Source organism: Sinohyriopsis cumingii, chromosome 1 (genome assembly GCF_028554795.1).
Source record: "Sinohyriopsis cumingii isolate HCF-2022 chromosome 1, ASM2855479v2, whole genome shotgun sequence".
NCBI lineage: Eukaryota > Metazoa > Mollusca > Bivalvia > Unionida > Unionidae > Sinohyriopsis > Sinohyriopsis cumingii.
The window spans coordinates 134,855,015-134,872,072 of NC_142961.1; the positions used below are offsets into that span (position 1 = coordinate 134,855,015).

General features: G+C 33.9%; 1 protein-coding gene across 1 annotated transcript in view; it reads right to left on the reverse strand.

The window, feature by feature from the left end:
- The window catches only part of LOC149807900 (uncharacterized), an 83,271-nt gene that overhangs the window by 42,835 nt on the left and 23,378 nt on the right, over positions 1 to 17,058 (reverse strand). Inside the window, exons 4-5 of the mRNA XM_089971785.1 lie at positions 16,197 to 16,222; positions 6,549 to 6,664 (exon numbers count right to left, since the gene is read on the reverse strand). Coding sequence (XP_089827911.1) covers positions 6,549 to 6,664; positions 16,197 to 16,222 — 142 coding nt within the window. The remainder of the gene's footprint in view (positions 1 to 6,548; positions 6,665 to 16,196; positions 16,223 to 17,058) is intronic.

The window sequence follows — 17,058 nt, forward strand, 5'->3', positions numbered from 1 at the left end:
AAAAGGAACATTTATATTTCTAAATGATTGTTTAAATTTAATGTGTATGTGTGTGATTTGGATTTTTAACGTAGCTTTAACAATATTTCAGTCATATCGCTACGATGTATGCAGTGTAACAGTTTCTAGTGATGTTTATCACTGGGGCATCATGTAGCATGATGTCCCACCCAGTCACTTTATCTTGGCACCAGGCCGACCAGTCCTAACACTAACCCTTTAATACTGAGCATCCAGCAAGGCAGCTGTTAACACTGTTTTATAAGTCTTTGGTATCTAAAGACTCTTTCTTTATTCAGATCAATTCAATGTCAGTATGCGAAATAAACAGTTCTGTTTTATCCTGACAGAAAAGTCATGACTGCCAGTAGATTGACAATTTAAATGATTTGCTGAAATTTGATGCTGTAAGACCTGGCGCGCTTTTAAATATGGATTTCAACTTGTCAAAAGCTTCCTGACATTTATCAGCCCAAATGAATTTGTTTTTCTTACTCAATAAATGTATCAGGGATTCAACAATCGTAGAAATATTGGAACAAAAGTTTCGATAGTATCCGGCCATACGCAAAAATTGTATCAGAGATACTCTTGACCTTAGCAAAGAATGGTGATAAATGTCCCACGATATGTCCTAGAAAAGTTACACTAGCACGGCAGAACTCACTTTTAGATGAATTAATTGTCAAACATGCATCAGTAAGTCTGTCAAAGAATTTCCGACATGTTGCTAAATGTTCTTTCCAAGAGTCGTTGTAGATGATGACATCATTGATGTAAGCATCACAGTTGTCTAGACCAGAGGTAATCATATTGACGAGACGCTGAAGTGTACTTGGCGACCCTTTCATCCCACACGACATTACTTTATATTGGTAAAGTTCATCTGGAGTCAAGAATGCCGACATTTCCTTTGCTCTTTCCGTTAGTGGAATTTGCAAAAATCCTTTCAGAAGGTCAAATTTGGTAAGATACTTGGCATTCCCAACCTTATCAATACAGTCATCGATTCATGGTAATGGGAATGAAACTGTTTTTGTCATACTATTCAACTTCTTGTAATCAGTACACATAAGGAAAGTTTTATCTGGTTTTGGAACAAGTATGCATGGTGAACTCCATTTACTTTTACTAGGCTCTATAAAATCATTCTCCAGCAAATACTGAATATCTTTTTTCAAGTATTCCTTTGAGAGGGTATGTCATGTACGGTTGTTGTTTCAATGGTTTGGAATTTACAATTTCAACTCATGAAAAATTGTGTTTGTTCGAATAGGAACATCTGAAGATAAGTACTCATATTTAAACAATAACTGTTTAAGTTCATTTCTTTATTGCTCGTTCAAATGTGAAAGTCTCTGGTCCATAATGTCTGAATTCAGACGATTTGTCACTTAAATATCTGTAGAATCCATGATATTCCTTCACTTAAATCTTCAATGAGTGGGACAGGTACAACTAAATTAATTGCATGTTTAACCTCACTATATCTTTCAATATACTGGATCTCCTATAATTTATTTATATCCCAGGAGCACTAATATTATAACGTAACTCATTAATTTTCTTCTTAACTTTGTAAGGGCCGTAATACCAATTCGGAAGAAACTTTGAAGAACCAGCAAGAGAGACAGCGTTCCATTATTACCAAACTCAAAAGTTCTCTCTATTGTAGTTCTGTCAAACCGTAATTTCACTTTTGACTTGCATTGTTGAATGCCAAACTCAAGCATAATAGGCTGGAAAGTTCCGAACCAAAAATTTAACCCCTCACCCGATTGAATAGATTTGGAAAGGCCAGATTGAGTAAACGACTTTATCAAAGCTTTTACTATTATTTTAGATTTTATATTCCTTAAACTGCCTCTGGAAATATTGTTGACGCACACATAATGGTCAACATGAATTGATTACCTGACTTGCTCTTAGGTAAGGGACCAACACAATCTACCATAATTCTACTAAATGGTTCGTCAAAGGCAGGAATAGGTTGTAGATGAGCCGTAGGTATTTTCTGATTGGGTTTTCCGAAAATTTGACAGGTATGATCTACAGTATTTACCATCATCACTTTTGATTTTTGGAGAGTAGAAGTGGGTCAAGATCTTGTAATAAGTTGTATTAATCCCTAAATGACCAGCCAAAGGAGATTCAAGGGCCAGACTACGTAGTTCCTGTCTGTAAGGTTTTGGAAGTATAATTGTATAGTTCACTGACCACTCAACTCCAGCAAGTACCGCGGCCGGTCTCCATTTTCTCATCAAAATTCCATTTTTAATAAAATGACAGACAGGAACTTCAGTGGCTTTAGTTTCACTAATGGCTCTTTCAAACAAACATGATATCTCAGGATATTGTTCCTGTTCGACAAGTGATTATCGTTTATCACCCTGATTAGAATAAAGAGAATGAGTCGTTAAAAGATGATCATTGTGATCAATACCTTCTGATTGATCCAAGCAAGGAGTGAAAGTGACCGCGACAAAAGCCTGACCAACACATGTGCCAGCTAAAGGAATGCTTTCCTTATCAACATCATTCTCAAGAGCTTTCTTTGCCATAGCTCTGGTAACTACACAAACTGGGAATAACTCAGGGAATTCTTTTTCAATTGGATCAACTTTCTGATCCAAGCAAGGCTTGTCAGTTACAAGTGGATTAACCACAGCCTTGTGTCCATCTAGATCGTTGCTTAGTAATAAATGAATACCATCAACGGGTAAAACAGAGAATGTGCCGACTGTCACGGGTCCTGGGACTAAGTCTGATGACAATTCACACAATTCACACAATAGAGAGGAACATTAACAAAGCCGCACTATACTCCCTGAATAAAAACACTTCAATGAGAAGAATACTTCTCAGAAAAAGACAAAATACCTGACAATAAAAGACCCTAAGAAGCTCCTGTGACCCTTAAACTTGTTATAGGGTTAGGATTGGCCGAATCATTCAAAAGTGATATAGAACCCATCGATATGAATGGTTCATAATTCCACATAATAAAATTAGACTGGGGTTTATTAGACCAAACAAAAGTTTTGCTTTCCATACATGACCGTGACCTTGACCTCTTCGAAATAAGAGCATTTGGAATAGGTCTGTCTTGATTCTGATGCATATTTTTCAATGTGTAGCAATCAGAAATAATGTGTCCTTTTTTCTTGCAATAGGCACACATAGGAAGAGACAAGGATCTTGAATCAAGCTTATTAGAAGCTTGATTTCTAGACGTTGTGCCATTTTTAGTTTTAGCAGGGTTTATATTAGGCTGAAATACCTTTCTCCCAGAAGACTGTTGAGTTGAAGTCTTATTTACAAAAGGGACATTATGAGTTAAAGAATACTCATCAGCGGCTCGAGCAGCATTTTACATGGTTTCAATCTGATGCTCGTCAAGATAAGACTTTACGTCACTAAGGACACAGTTTTTGAACTCTTCGAGTACTATGAGTTGTTTGAGACTTTCATAATCGTGTTCAACTTTCTTGGCTGAGCACCATCTATCTAATAACTCCTCTTTTCTCTAGCAAATTCGACACGCCTTTGTCTAGTTTCTTGTCTATAGCTTCTGAATATTTGCCGATAACTCATAACCCATTATGATGCATTTTTTGACCGCTTCATAGTTACCAATTTGTTTGGCAGTGGTTAATATCACTAGCTTTACTCGTAAGTACACATTGTAATAATTGAGTCAAATGCTCCCTTGGCCATTTTAATTTTTCAGCAACTTTTTCAAAATAAGGAAAATATTTGTCTACTTCTTTATCTCTGAAAGGGAGCACTAATATAATAATCTCTGCAAGATCAAAATTTAAGTTTGGATTTGAAGTATGAATGTGCTTTTCACTTGCCAGTTCCATTTCTTTCGTTGTTCATTGTTATTCTTTCTTTTGTTTCTCTTTCTCCAACTGTAAATGCATTTGCTCCTTTTGTAAGTGTATTTGTCTTTCTTTCTCTCTCTTTTCCTTATGTATCTGTACTTGCATTTGCTCTTCTTTATCTCTTTCTTGTCCCTCTCTCGTCTTTCTCAAATTGTAATTGCATTTGTTCTTTTTGTACAACAAAGCATTTGTTCTTGTTCTTTCTCCAGTTGCAACTACATTTGTTTTCCTTCTTTTTCTTTCTGAACTTATAGCTTCCTCAACTACAATTCCATCTTGTATTTTGATTATATTTCCTTCATTTTTATGTCAGAGTCTGATACAGACTTACTGATCAAAACCAAAGCACTTTTATCCATAACATTCTTTTCTACCAAATACTGAACCAAACTATTTCTTATTTCTTGTTTCGTTAAGGAAGCCTTTACCTCAGAAAGATAGTATTATCAGGCAAGTTCAATGAATTCATCTTTTCTGAAACGATATAAGTGTTCCTGGGTAGGATTTGAAAGAAAGATTTCCACTTTTGAGGACATTTTAGAAAAACCTTGCCGATTTCACTAAAAATTTCAAATACTAGGGGAAGATTTCTGAAATATTCTATCCAAAGATTCAATTTCTTTTATGTTATGTGTTTAGGCTCGACAAACAATAAAAGAAGAAAGAGTGAAAACATCAAGCTTTAAAAAATATAACAAATAATTTATCTCCATGGAAAAATACTGTAAAAAGTGAAAAATTAACTTATGGTTTCAAGAATCAAATCCAAAGGTCATCCAAGAATAATCCACGAATAAAATTTTAGAAATCGTAATAATGAAATCTTCCAATTAAATCAAGTTTAAGTACCGACGAAGAATTCAAGATGGAAAGCGATGACGTATGATGTAACTTGTACTGTGCTGGGAGTCTACAGTTTATTGTATAAACATAATGATTAATCCTCCGGTTTTGGAAATCCCCCCAAAATTTTAAGAAATGTTATTGTTCAAGAATTCTGCATGATCGCAAAATATTTCCAGGAAAAAAGAATTAATCCTTTTGAATCCAAATACTACGAAAAAACTCCAGCTGACACAACAGACACTTTCCAGTGTAAAAGCCCAACTGTTGTTGTTTCTCTAAAACGATGGTTTAAAACTTGAATTTTACGCCCCGGATAAGGGTCACGTAGTCATGTTTACATATATATATATAAAATCACGTAGCCCCTGTATGTCCATGATAAGAACCAATCATTCTGCTTCGACAATAAGAGTTGTTTACTTCACTAAAAACTATTTGCAAGTCTAGGGTTACGTGACCTGACTGTTGCTAAATTTGAATTAAGGTCGGGAACCAGGTCAGGCTTATGTTTATAGAAATGAACAGTCAAGGTCAAATTATTTTCTGGAAAAAGTGCGAGTTCCTAATAAAAAAAACTACATTATTTTGACATATAATGAAATAAAAAATAGAAAGAGTTTAAAACTTACAAATAATTAAATCAGATACAAAGATCAAATAAAATATACATAACACTAGGTTGACTGCACAACGACCCTGTCCTGTGCGAAAGCGGTTCAGTGTGGTCCATAGATGAAGTGAAAAGTTGAATCCAGTATGGCAGGCAGATGACTCATCTACGACGGAGTTGTTTACAACATCTGTTGAAGACCACTCAACACTCCATGATGAGAAATAGTTATCATATCATCCGGCAACGGACCTAACCAAATTGGGCATCTCGAAGCCAAGCGGACTGCTGGATGTCAGGTGATGTCAATGTACAGTGTAAGTTTCTTACTGGCATAGACCTTAGCCAACATTTTTCTGGTAGCTTCCTGGCGACGCAGATGTGGAGGAGGAATGTTGCAATTTATCAGCGTTTTGCTGATGTCTACATCCATTGATGTACGGATACTATTTTAAACCAGGTTTGTTTATCCACTTTCACCAAAAGAAGAAACAGCAATGGAAGTCTTATGTCAATATTTTGTTCTTATTCAGGATGCCACAGTACATGTAAGGTAGGATGGATGGACACATGGATGCATGGATGGATCTTTTAAAAGGACAAAGAAATTCTTATGTACGTATACCACAATTTTCTAAGCCAGGATATAAACATATACAACAATAAAAACAGTCTCGAAATCAGCGATAGTCTGCTAGGCAGATATCAGCAAATGTACTAAAGAACTGTTAGGTAGATGTCAGCAAATACACTAAAGAACTGCTTAAAAGACAATGTTTCCATGTAATCATTATTTGAGTTTCGGCACATGAATTCAAACTCATTTTGCAAGTTTCCAGGGTCCAAATGGCCATTGCTTTTGTCTCAAATAAAAGCTCGTATTAATTAAGGGACTAACAAGGATAAGTGGCTTTTTCTAAAAAGGCGATCTCTATTTGGCGCTAGAAAACAGAGAATCATACGCATGTTGACATGGAAATAATTATCTTAAAATCAAACTGAGCAAAAACAAAAGTTAGTAATGTCTGTCATAGATCATTTATAGTATATTGAAATAATAACTGGTCTTACCTGTCAATATTACATGAAGTATATTAAAACAATAACTGGTCTTACCTGTCAATAGTACATGAAGTTATTGAAACAATAACTGGTCTTACCTGTCAATATCACATGAAGTATATTGAAATAATAACTGGTCTTACCTGTCATCTAATAGCTGAAGTATATCTCCCTTCTTTAAACTCAGTTCAGTATCGTCTTTCTTATCAAAGTCGTACAGAGCACAAAGATCAGGCTTTGTTTCTGGCGAAAACTGTAACTTGTAATGCAAAATGATTTTTATTCTAAAGATTGCAGCGTTAATAACTGAATGATGTTCAAAGGTGGCATTGGAAAACAATTATTGATCCTACACATATGCTAATGGCAAACCTAAATAAAGAAAATAAGTCCTCGTAACATGTCCCTAACTTAGACAAAACTGGAAACTGTGCGTATAATCATAGCTGCATTATTTTTAACTTTGATATCTTGTGCCCTCTTTGAGTGAAACAAAAAGGAACCATCATTTTAGGCTAGGGCAGTTATTATTGATTACATAGAACAAATTAATGTGTTGCTCAAATTTAAAGAATAATATATAAGGTGATTCTGATAGATAGACATAGACATTTCCACCAAATTAAACCTGATCATTAATTTCTGGATAAGAAATTCGAGTGATTTATGTATATTTTTGTTAAAGGTATGTGAAGATAAAAGATACGTTTTAGTGATAATAACCTTGAAAGACAATTCTCATGATCACAATGAGTTCTGCTAAGATTTCAAACAAAAGTCTAAAAGGTTGTGATGGGTGGGATATAAAATAATTGTATACATTCGAAAAAAGATTTTTAAACGAATACCCATCGTAAAAAATCAAAATAAGCAGCAAGTTCTGCTGTGTGGGCAGCACTCAACGCAAACGGTGTATTTTCTTTATCTAATATGACACATTTGTGATGAAATGGAAACGTTTAGGACTAGAATCTAAACAGACTGGCAATACATTTAGACCCATACCTGATATCAAATAATCGTTATGCTCTTTGATAAGGCTTGAATGATCTTTGCAGTTATCTGGTCCTGTATCCTTTAAACCATCTGGAGCACAAAACGTAAGCTCAAGCTAACATAAATGTGTACCTTGTGTAAATTTGAAAACAAATGAATTGTCTTAATTTTATTTTTTTCAAGGTCTACAAAATTTTCATGACTTTGATTTAGGATGTGCCCCAAACGTTATAACTATGGGGTTTTGAGTTTGAACTGTGTCTCTTTAAGAGATATCGAGAAAACCTTGTTGCATAAATTACAAAGACATATAGAAGAAATAATGAACATTTCGAATAGCTTTGTTTTGGACGCTTTTACGAAATTAGGAGAAAAAAATAGGTGGGAATATTTCAAGCTGTGCATATGACACAGATATCATTCCCTTAAACAAGGTAATATAGCAAGCTAATCTTTCAAAATGCCCCCAGATCCTCAGACTAGCTTTGGTATGCAAAAATGGCCAAATGAACGCACTTACATGTTGTAGAAAGCAACCAATCTAGGCAATATTTTGCCCTTGGTTGCATCACCTGATTTCATTCCAGCTGAGACAGTATTTAACGTTTTTAATGAAACTGGTTTACTACAAAAATGACTTACTGTCTGAAGGACTTTGTGCCTTCTGTTCCTGATCTGTATGCCTTTCATTATGATACCTATACTTATTTGACATTTTATAGCCAGGAATGTTTTGATGTGCACTTAAAACCTAAACAAGCGTGCATACATATATACACTACGGTTAAAATCATGGCAAACATGTGAATCACATACGAATATTTATCCCAATTACGAACTCCAGTGATAATAACGTTATGTATATTTTTATTGAGTACTTAACATTTGTACATTATACGGGTCATTTATAAGCAACATATTTCATAGCTCACTAAATATTATGCTAAAACTTAAATAGAAAAATAGTTTTTAAAATGTTCAGCTTCAGAATGAAATGATGTGAATCAAATATTCAAAAGGAAAAAGAAAATCAGACGTGAAAATAAATAAAGAAGAAGAAATTCAATTACAGAGAGAAAGAGAAAAGAGACAACTGCAAATCAAGGTACAAAGGTAGAGGGATGAAAAGCGTATAAAAAGAAAAAGGAGAGATAGAAATAAAACATAGGCAGAAAATTAGACAAGCTGTTTTTAAATATGGAAACCTTGTCATACTTATCAAATGGTAGGAAAACCTAATCAGAAGATACATAAGGCTCATCTGAAACCTCCTTCTGTATTTGACGGACCATTTACCAGAACTATAACAGACTGTGTCAGACCCTGACCAAGTCAGGTAAACAATACTTTTTAACAATATTGTGTGCATATACAAGTTTACCAGCGGTAATTCCTTTGAGGAAAATGAAATCTAAAGCTAGATTAAATGATTAATAAATTGTTTAAATGTTTGGCCTTCCCAAATCTGTTCAGTCTGATCAAGGGTTCAATTTTATGTCTGTCATTTTCAAGACCGGTATGCATGAATTTAATATTAAACAGTTTAAATCTGCCAACTACCCTGAAAGTCATGGGGATTTTTGGACAGATTTCGCCAAAACTTTAAAGAATATGAATCGGTCTTATTATTTCGATACCGGATATGATTGGCATGAGGTTGTTCTTTTGCAGTATCTTGCTGTTATGCAATTACTTTAAGAATGATGAGGTTTAATCATTTTAATTAGCTTTCAAATATACTATCCATCGATCCGTTGAAGTTATTATCGGATAAATTTCTTTCAAACGAAGATTCCGCAATTAATCGTCTTGACTATGTTTTTGCTTTCAAATATAAGTTGTTGATTGTTTGTGAAGAAGCAAGAAACAATTTTCAGTCTACTAAGTCAAGAATAAAGTTAATGTATGACAGAACTACAACGTAAAGGAAATTTTAACATGGTGATAGTGGTCTGGCTCTTTGGCCCTTACCTCAGACATTTCTTCAGGCTAAGCATTGTGATCCTTATGCAATTGAAAATATAGTAAGTGGCTTAAATTATATCATTAACACTAGGGGGAGGAGACGTTAACAACTATTCCATATAAATATGTTAAAGAACTATGTTAACCGAGATAGTTCTGTACGTTATCCAATCAGGTAAGTTGTATCTGTCCCACATAGGGAGGATTTAAACGATGTCATGCAATTGCACTATAGAGACTTTGGTTTTAACAATATTCGGTATTCAGAAATATTTTTTTTAAGAACTAGAACTGAACATTTCACATCTAACAGCCACAACAAAAGAGTAAACTAGAACAATTGTTAGGTGAACTAGAGCTCTTGTTTCCTGATCCTACAACTCGAACAAATAAAATCTACAATGTCGTTGACACTGTAGATTCTACACCTTTTAAAGATCAACCTTACACGATAAATCCTCTCAAACAGGCATTTTAGAGATAAGGAAGTCATTATTAGCTGAAACATGTTTTCATATGCCATGTAAAAGTAACTAGAGTTCACAATGTATCCTTGTGCCGAAAACATTTCAACGTTTCATAAACATGATAACATCTGGTTTAGATAATTGCGATGAGTACATCGATGACGTTATCTACACCGATACTTAGAAAGATCATTTGGAAACTGTTCGAAATTTCTTTGATCGAATTATTGATGCAACCTATTTACATAGCAAACATTTGTCCATGACTGTAGATTATTCTTCAAGATAATGATCATTTGCAAACGTCTTTTTTATTTGGGCACAGAGCTTTGGTTTTTTACCTTGGAAATGATATGGTCTGCCTGATTTCTATCAGATTTGTTGCTAAAATGAAAGTAAGCAAATGTTACCTTGTTTACAGTTTAGAGTAATTTTCCATCAAGATAACAGAGTCTTTCAGAAAAGATTATTGCTGTATAGGTCAAGTGGGAATGTTTACAAGATTTGCAATCAACAAGATTACCCATTTCCATCTTAATATCAATTATTGTGAAATCATTTTTAGTTGTGTTCAGTTATAATTTATGATTATTTATTTAAACTATTAATTGGAATTACAAAGCGATTAATGACCCTTGGACCTGGGATTATTGCGAGTTAATTCAAGGACATTCTGGATTATATATTTGTGATACATAAAGATTGTGATTACATCATCTCGTTCATTGCTACTGTCACATCAGAACATTAAATACTGGAATTCATTCGGAACGCTTTATCCTTTTTGCAATGTTTATAACTTTTAGGATGATGTATGATTTAGTTCACAAAACTGAAAGTTTCTTTTAAATTTTTAGTTTGCAGGATAGGGAAATACATTAATTGTTCAATGTTACTAAACTTGTTGGATTGGCGTTTCTGTTAATTAGTTTAAGACCATAGAGTGGTAACAGTACATTCTGGTAAATATCGATTGCAACACGTATCAGGAAGTTTTCATAGACACGATTTATGAATGTAGAAAAATACATTTCACGTTAACCTGTCTTAATTAATTATCACTTTAATTGATTTATTTTTAAAAATTGAGCTTCTGTTTTAAAATGGACCCATCTGTATGTAGGTAGTTATACACTTATATATGTAACTAAATGTGTGTACATCTATATGTGAATGCCTACCTGCATACACATACGAAAAGAGAGTGAGAGAAAAGTTTGTTTTCTCAGAGTCAACAGTGAATTCAATGATCACATTCTTCCACTTCCATAGCCACTATTCATTTTCCCTGTAAAATACGTTTTCACGTGGTACCATTTGTTAAATGACTTTTGTACTTTTGGATCACATACGTCCAACTTATTAGCTTCAAATTTAAAATGAAATATCAAATCAAGGTAGAGCTCTTGCATGTTTGGTTTATTGGTTTGAAATTTCGATCTAAATATAATATATTCTGCTAGTAGTAATACCTATTAACAAACTTTGATTTGCAAGACTCATTTAAATCTCGTAAATATAAGATTTTAAAAATTCACTCCAATCTCAATTCTATAAAAATGTTAAACCCGCCCCTAAAATGTTTCACAACAACAGAGTTTCAAAATAAATGTGTAATCGTTCCTTCCTCACTATTGCATAAAAACACATTTTATCAGCTACAACTACAAAACATATTTTGAATACCAAACCTATTTCGATCAGTATGTTATTGTTAATTCTAAACTGGATCCACCATAACTTTTTACTCAAAGGAAATTTTTAAAGAATTTAATATATCTTATTCTACTTATTCTTCTCTATTTGGATGTTGAATTTAATAAAGCAAAAGGTTTGTTAAGCTCTTTGACACGGTATTAATGTTTTTATTTGACTATTATATGTCTCTCTGTATCCCTTTTTTGTGAAAAGAAATTCAATATTGCTTAGTAAAAAGGAGTGCAGCTTTTGTTCATGTGCTGGAAATTTAATCTTTTTAAATATAGTCTGATCGCACTTATAGCACCATCATATTATGTAATCTGGGCTGAATAAAACATTATAACAAAAAACCCTCATATGATAAGTATAAACCTTGCTCACCTAAGAAATGGTATATAATGTTTACCATCTATGAATGCCACGATCGATACAATATTGGTCTCTTGTTAATCGTTATATTCTGTCTATCCTGACAGCCTCCTGTGAAAACTGAAGGAATTTTCTGTCATCTACTATCGCGATAGACAATGTTCATGATACAAAAACATCCTTCATAAACAAAATTTTATTTGTTTGGGTAATCTCCATATTTGTAAATCATTTACCTCAAAAAAGTGTAAGGGACAAAACATATTTATTAACAAAAAAGTCTATTATATATATTGTCCTTCAAACTGATTAGTCTGCAAACGCTTTACCTGATATTTGTTCAATCCACCTACTTTTTCTTATTAGTAAGTGTTATTCTATATATTTTATCAGGACCAGTTTCCATATAAAAATTGGAAATATTTTGTCAATTCGTTCTCGAATCTTTTATGTTGGATTTGGTAGCATTAAGGATACATGTGTTAGTTTAGATAAGGTCATTGACCATAGGAAAACAATGTTCCCCGTATATTGTTATTTTTCTCCTATTCCGTTACCCTAATTGTTTTGTTCATCTTGAAATTTATTTTCAAAATTCATTTCTACAACGTCTTCTATATTCATAGATAACTAAACTTCTAATAGTGATAAATCTGAAACCCAATCAAATCCTAACTTTGTACACATCAGTGTATGTGAATTTGTTAATGCCCCTATTTCAATGACTTTTGGTTTACTGACACTCACGTTTAGTCCCGATATTGAAACAAATGCGTCAAATGTTTCTACCGAGGAACGATATGTCATCAGTATAATGTGCCAGTTTATGCATTTATTAATATGCCTTACATATCATTATTGTTCCGAACCATAATTCATAATATTTATGCTGATAATAAAAACAAATAAGGTGAGAGTGGCTCTCCTTGACGACAACCACGTCCAATATAAAAACTGCGATGCAAATTCATTTTGAAGCACGCATACTTTTGCATATATATATATATATATATATATATATATATATATATATATATATATATATATATATATATATATATATATATATACCCTCTACAAGACATATCACTGGTACGGCAAAAACACATCTTAAAAATAGCAGTGTTCTGCTAAGTCACAGTAATCGACCAGAACAAACAACAATCGCTGAGACTAAGAACAGAATACACGATGGTTTTGACTATTGGTCAATATGTTGGTGGGTGTATAGAAGACAGAATTTTTACCGGAAATAAAAGAAAATGATATATTATATCAAATCATCGCCGTATTTCCTGGTGGAGATGCGCGTTCACAGGGGAGCTTACCACATCTCCCAATGTCTCTAGAATATCTTTTATATCACGTTACTTATAGAAGACCTATGATGTTGCAATACCCAAAGCTCCAAGACACACAAGACTTTTGCGGAATGAATAGATGCGAGGCTGGAATCTTCTCAAGAGCAGATGCTGAACACTTATTCTGATCTGATGGAGAAGGCCTTGAATAATCAGTAAAACGGTTAGCATAGTCGTTTCGAGCGGCCGGCTTTGTTCCAATAGTTCCACATGCAAGAATGTTTGCGCCAAGAGCAACAAGTCAACTAGTGATAGTGTCGCCAGAGGCTCGAAGGCGCCGATACATTGTCTACATACTCAATTCAAACCCACTATCACTCTTATGGAATATGAATTGTATAAATTCATTTATTTATTAAATACATGTACTCGAGTTTCTTTATTTTTGTGTACAACGATACCCCGATGGTGATTTATTTATATTGTACAAAGATTTCGAAATAATGACTTTGGTTCATCCTATGCCGACCGTGCGAAGTGCTTTCGAGGGGAAGAACCGAATACTTCCAGCGCACCGACGATGCATTGTGGCATCGTCTTTGTGTAAATACCTCACCGTAAGAATAAATCTTTACATTACGGAACGTCTTGTCAGTGAGCCGTCTACTTTAAAGACTTGCACATCTTCAGCTGTGGAGGTATGTGAGTTATTAATTTCCTGTGTATAAGTTATAACTATTGTACTACCACGTTTATTTTTGTATATTTTCGGCTTAGATAGTATCATGCAAATATTTTCTATTCTTGTGTGTGACTTAGCAAGAGATTTATATATAAAGTTGCATTCTTAAGAAACGTTTAGTACGGTAGGATTCTTGTCGGGCACGGTTAGGTTCACTTCTGAACTTGTGCATTGTTGTGCAATTATTGTGCCGATAATGTAACATGTGTAGCTTACCGTATATAACATCATTATATGTTATCGTATATTCCCGTGTCATGCACAGTACACGGTGTTAGATGTATTTTCAGCTGACCAGAGTGATCAGAGTCTCGGCCGTATAGCTGTCCAGAGTGATTAGAGTGATCGGGGTCGGAGCTGTATTGCTGACCAGAGTGATCAGAGTTATCGGAGTGATTGGAGTCGACATGGTACCAGCTGTACCGCTAACCATAGAAATTGACCATAGCAGCTGTGAAGCTGAATCATAGCATCCATAGAGCAGAGTAAACAGTGTTACTGGTCGAGTAGCAGTTGATCGGGCGTTACTGACCGAGATTGGTGAGCGCTGATTGCTTGATTGGCCAACCTTGAATACTGACTGCTTAAATGGCCAGTGTGACTCATAGCCAATTGTGCAGTTGATGGAGTGTGTAACTCCATACATGTAATCTTTAGACGTGGGCTAATATTTGTGTTTTGTAATACCCAGTGTGTTTTTGGGACTGTACAGATATTTTGTGCATCTGTCCCTTTGTTTTCATCATTTTCACTACTTGAGTGAATACATTTTACTATATGAGTAAAATACCATAGTTTTACTATTTGAGTAAAACACATAATTCGTTCGTTGTGAAATCACTGTGAATCATTCACCCCTTGTCCTTGTACTGTATAAGGTCATGTACTTGTATTTTCATTATTTAGTTCGTGTGGATTATGTTAATTGATCCAATATTTGGATATTATACGGACGTATTAATTTTCTCATTCAAGTTATTCGTCATTAAACATTGCGTTTGTATCACCATCGAAAGTGTTCTGTTGTAAATCCGAAATCCCACCAGGTTATGTTGTTACAACTCTTATGGAAAATGCATTAATCCCCCCCCCCCCACAGGAAGTATGAATAAAGTCTTTCCGATTCGGCTTATATCAACTTCCATTTACCCGGTCTTTGTTATCACCTTGGTTAACTCTACTTTACTAAATTTCTCATATAAGGTGGTGACTTCTCAGGGAAACAAACCATTTATTATCAAAAATGTTCGTCCTTTCTACATTACTAATCATATCACAGTTGGTTCCGTTTCTGAAAAGCTGGACTTTCCTACGAATTGGTTTGGTAAAATAAGGCCTTAATCATAACTATATCGCGAATAATTTCAAAGGAACCAGCCAACAGATAACAACGGCTTAATGTTTTGTTCGTTCTTCGTGTGTGTTTTTTAAATTGAAAGAAATATTCTTTACTACGAAAACGAATTCTTGTTTCTATTTTCCAGCTTCCTAATTTGTGAACATGGCTATGATTTTTCATTCAGAAATAAAAATGAATATGCGTAATCCTGTAGTACATGCTCGATGTTAGAAAAGGAGAATTATTTTCAACACGACATAACTTGTAGGTTTGTAGGTCAAAATCACATATTAAAAAAAGAACGAACAGAATAAAAGACAAAAGTAACTTAGCTCAGAATTGAAAGTATGAGTCTAGTGTTTTTTTTTTCTCTACTTTTATCTTCGTATGAACAGATGTACAGATTATATAGGTTTTACTTCATTTTGTATAATAATAATGAGGAATATTTTTTACAACTGTAAGGTCATTTAATGTGCTAAAGGAATTATCAAAGCAAGGGTAAGAAATGCCTGTTTTGAGAATAAATATCTTTCGTAACCAGCATTTCATCAGATATCAATGTGATATTTAATATATTTTAAATGACTCATTTTTAACATAACTAGATGTATATACCAACGATATATCATGTGGATTTTTGCATATACAAATATGTACATTATTAACTTAAATCTGACTTGCTTCCTATAACAATGACAGTTATAAGCATGGTTCAAGAATGAGATCTGTCACTTTAGGTTTACACTTTTGAAAGCTATATATATGAATCAGAATTCATAAATAACTATAATCATTAATTTACTGCAGTTGATCATCAGTATCTTCTGGATTTTAGTCATAACACGATGAGAGTGTCAGGTAAATACATATTGTCTGGGACAGAGCGGGCAATGCTATATTATACATACCACAGACGTTGGATCTGCCTTTTTACCTGAAATAGAAGAAAAACAGATGTCCAAGAAAATTGAGTGATATATATTTAATGTAGTATTAGTTATTTCATTAGGCAACAGCAAACGATATATATGTTGTGCAAGTTTTAAGCGTTCATTTTCAATATTGAGGGGGGAAATAATAATCAGTGAGAACAATATAGAATTATGTACCGTATTAGATGTCACTAGTTTATACACACTGGGCACACAAAGATTTGAAATGTTCATCGAAAAAAACAATTAATAGAGTACTAATGTCCTGATTACACCAAAACTGTTCCCATGTTGACCAATGTGATCAATTCAAGCTATCTAGACCTTCATATAGAAATAAGAACTAAAGCATTATTGCAGAAAGATCCCTCGTAGAAAAGACATTAGAGGGCCTGCTACCAATCAACTAACTGATAGCTTCCCTGTAGTGAGCGCATGAAATCTGGGTCAGTAGTAAATGTTCTTTAGAAATGTCACATGTAATGACAACAATTATTTCAAGATCTCTCAGATAGATCCAAATCTGTTTGCACACCAGTATCAGCTGTCCATCACTAAAATGCCTTTATGTCAGGATATTTTGGTAAAGTTGGTCAAATTATGTGCAGCTACTTTTTAAGGACAAAACTGTCTAAATCGTTATGGAACCGATATTACATGTATCACAACATAGCTTTTACAAATTATGAAAGTCATTCAGACTAGAGCACATTATGTCACATTCCGTTTAGTGGATTGTGACGAATTTCTGCTCAGCTTTACTCTTCAAGGAAGTTATTATAGCTTTTCTATTGTTAGTAACATCAACATTTTGCAGTGGATTGTCATCATTAGTATA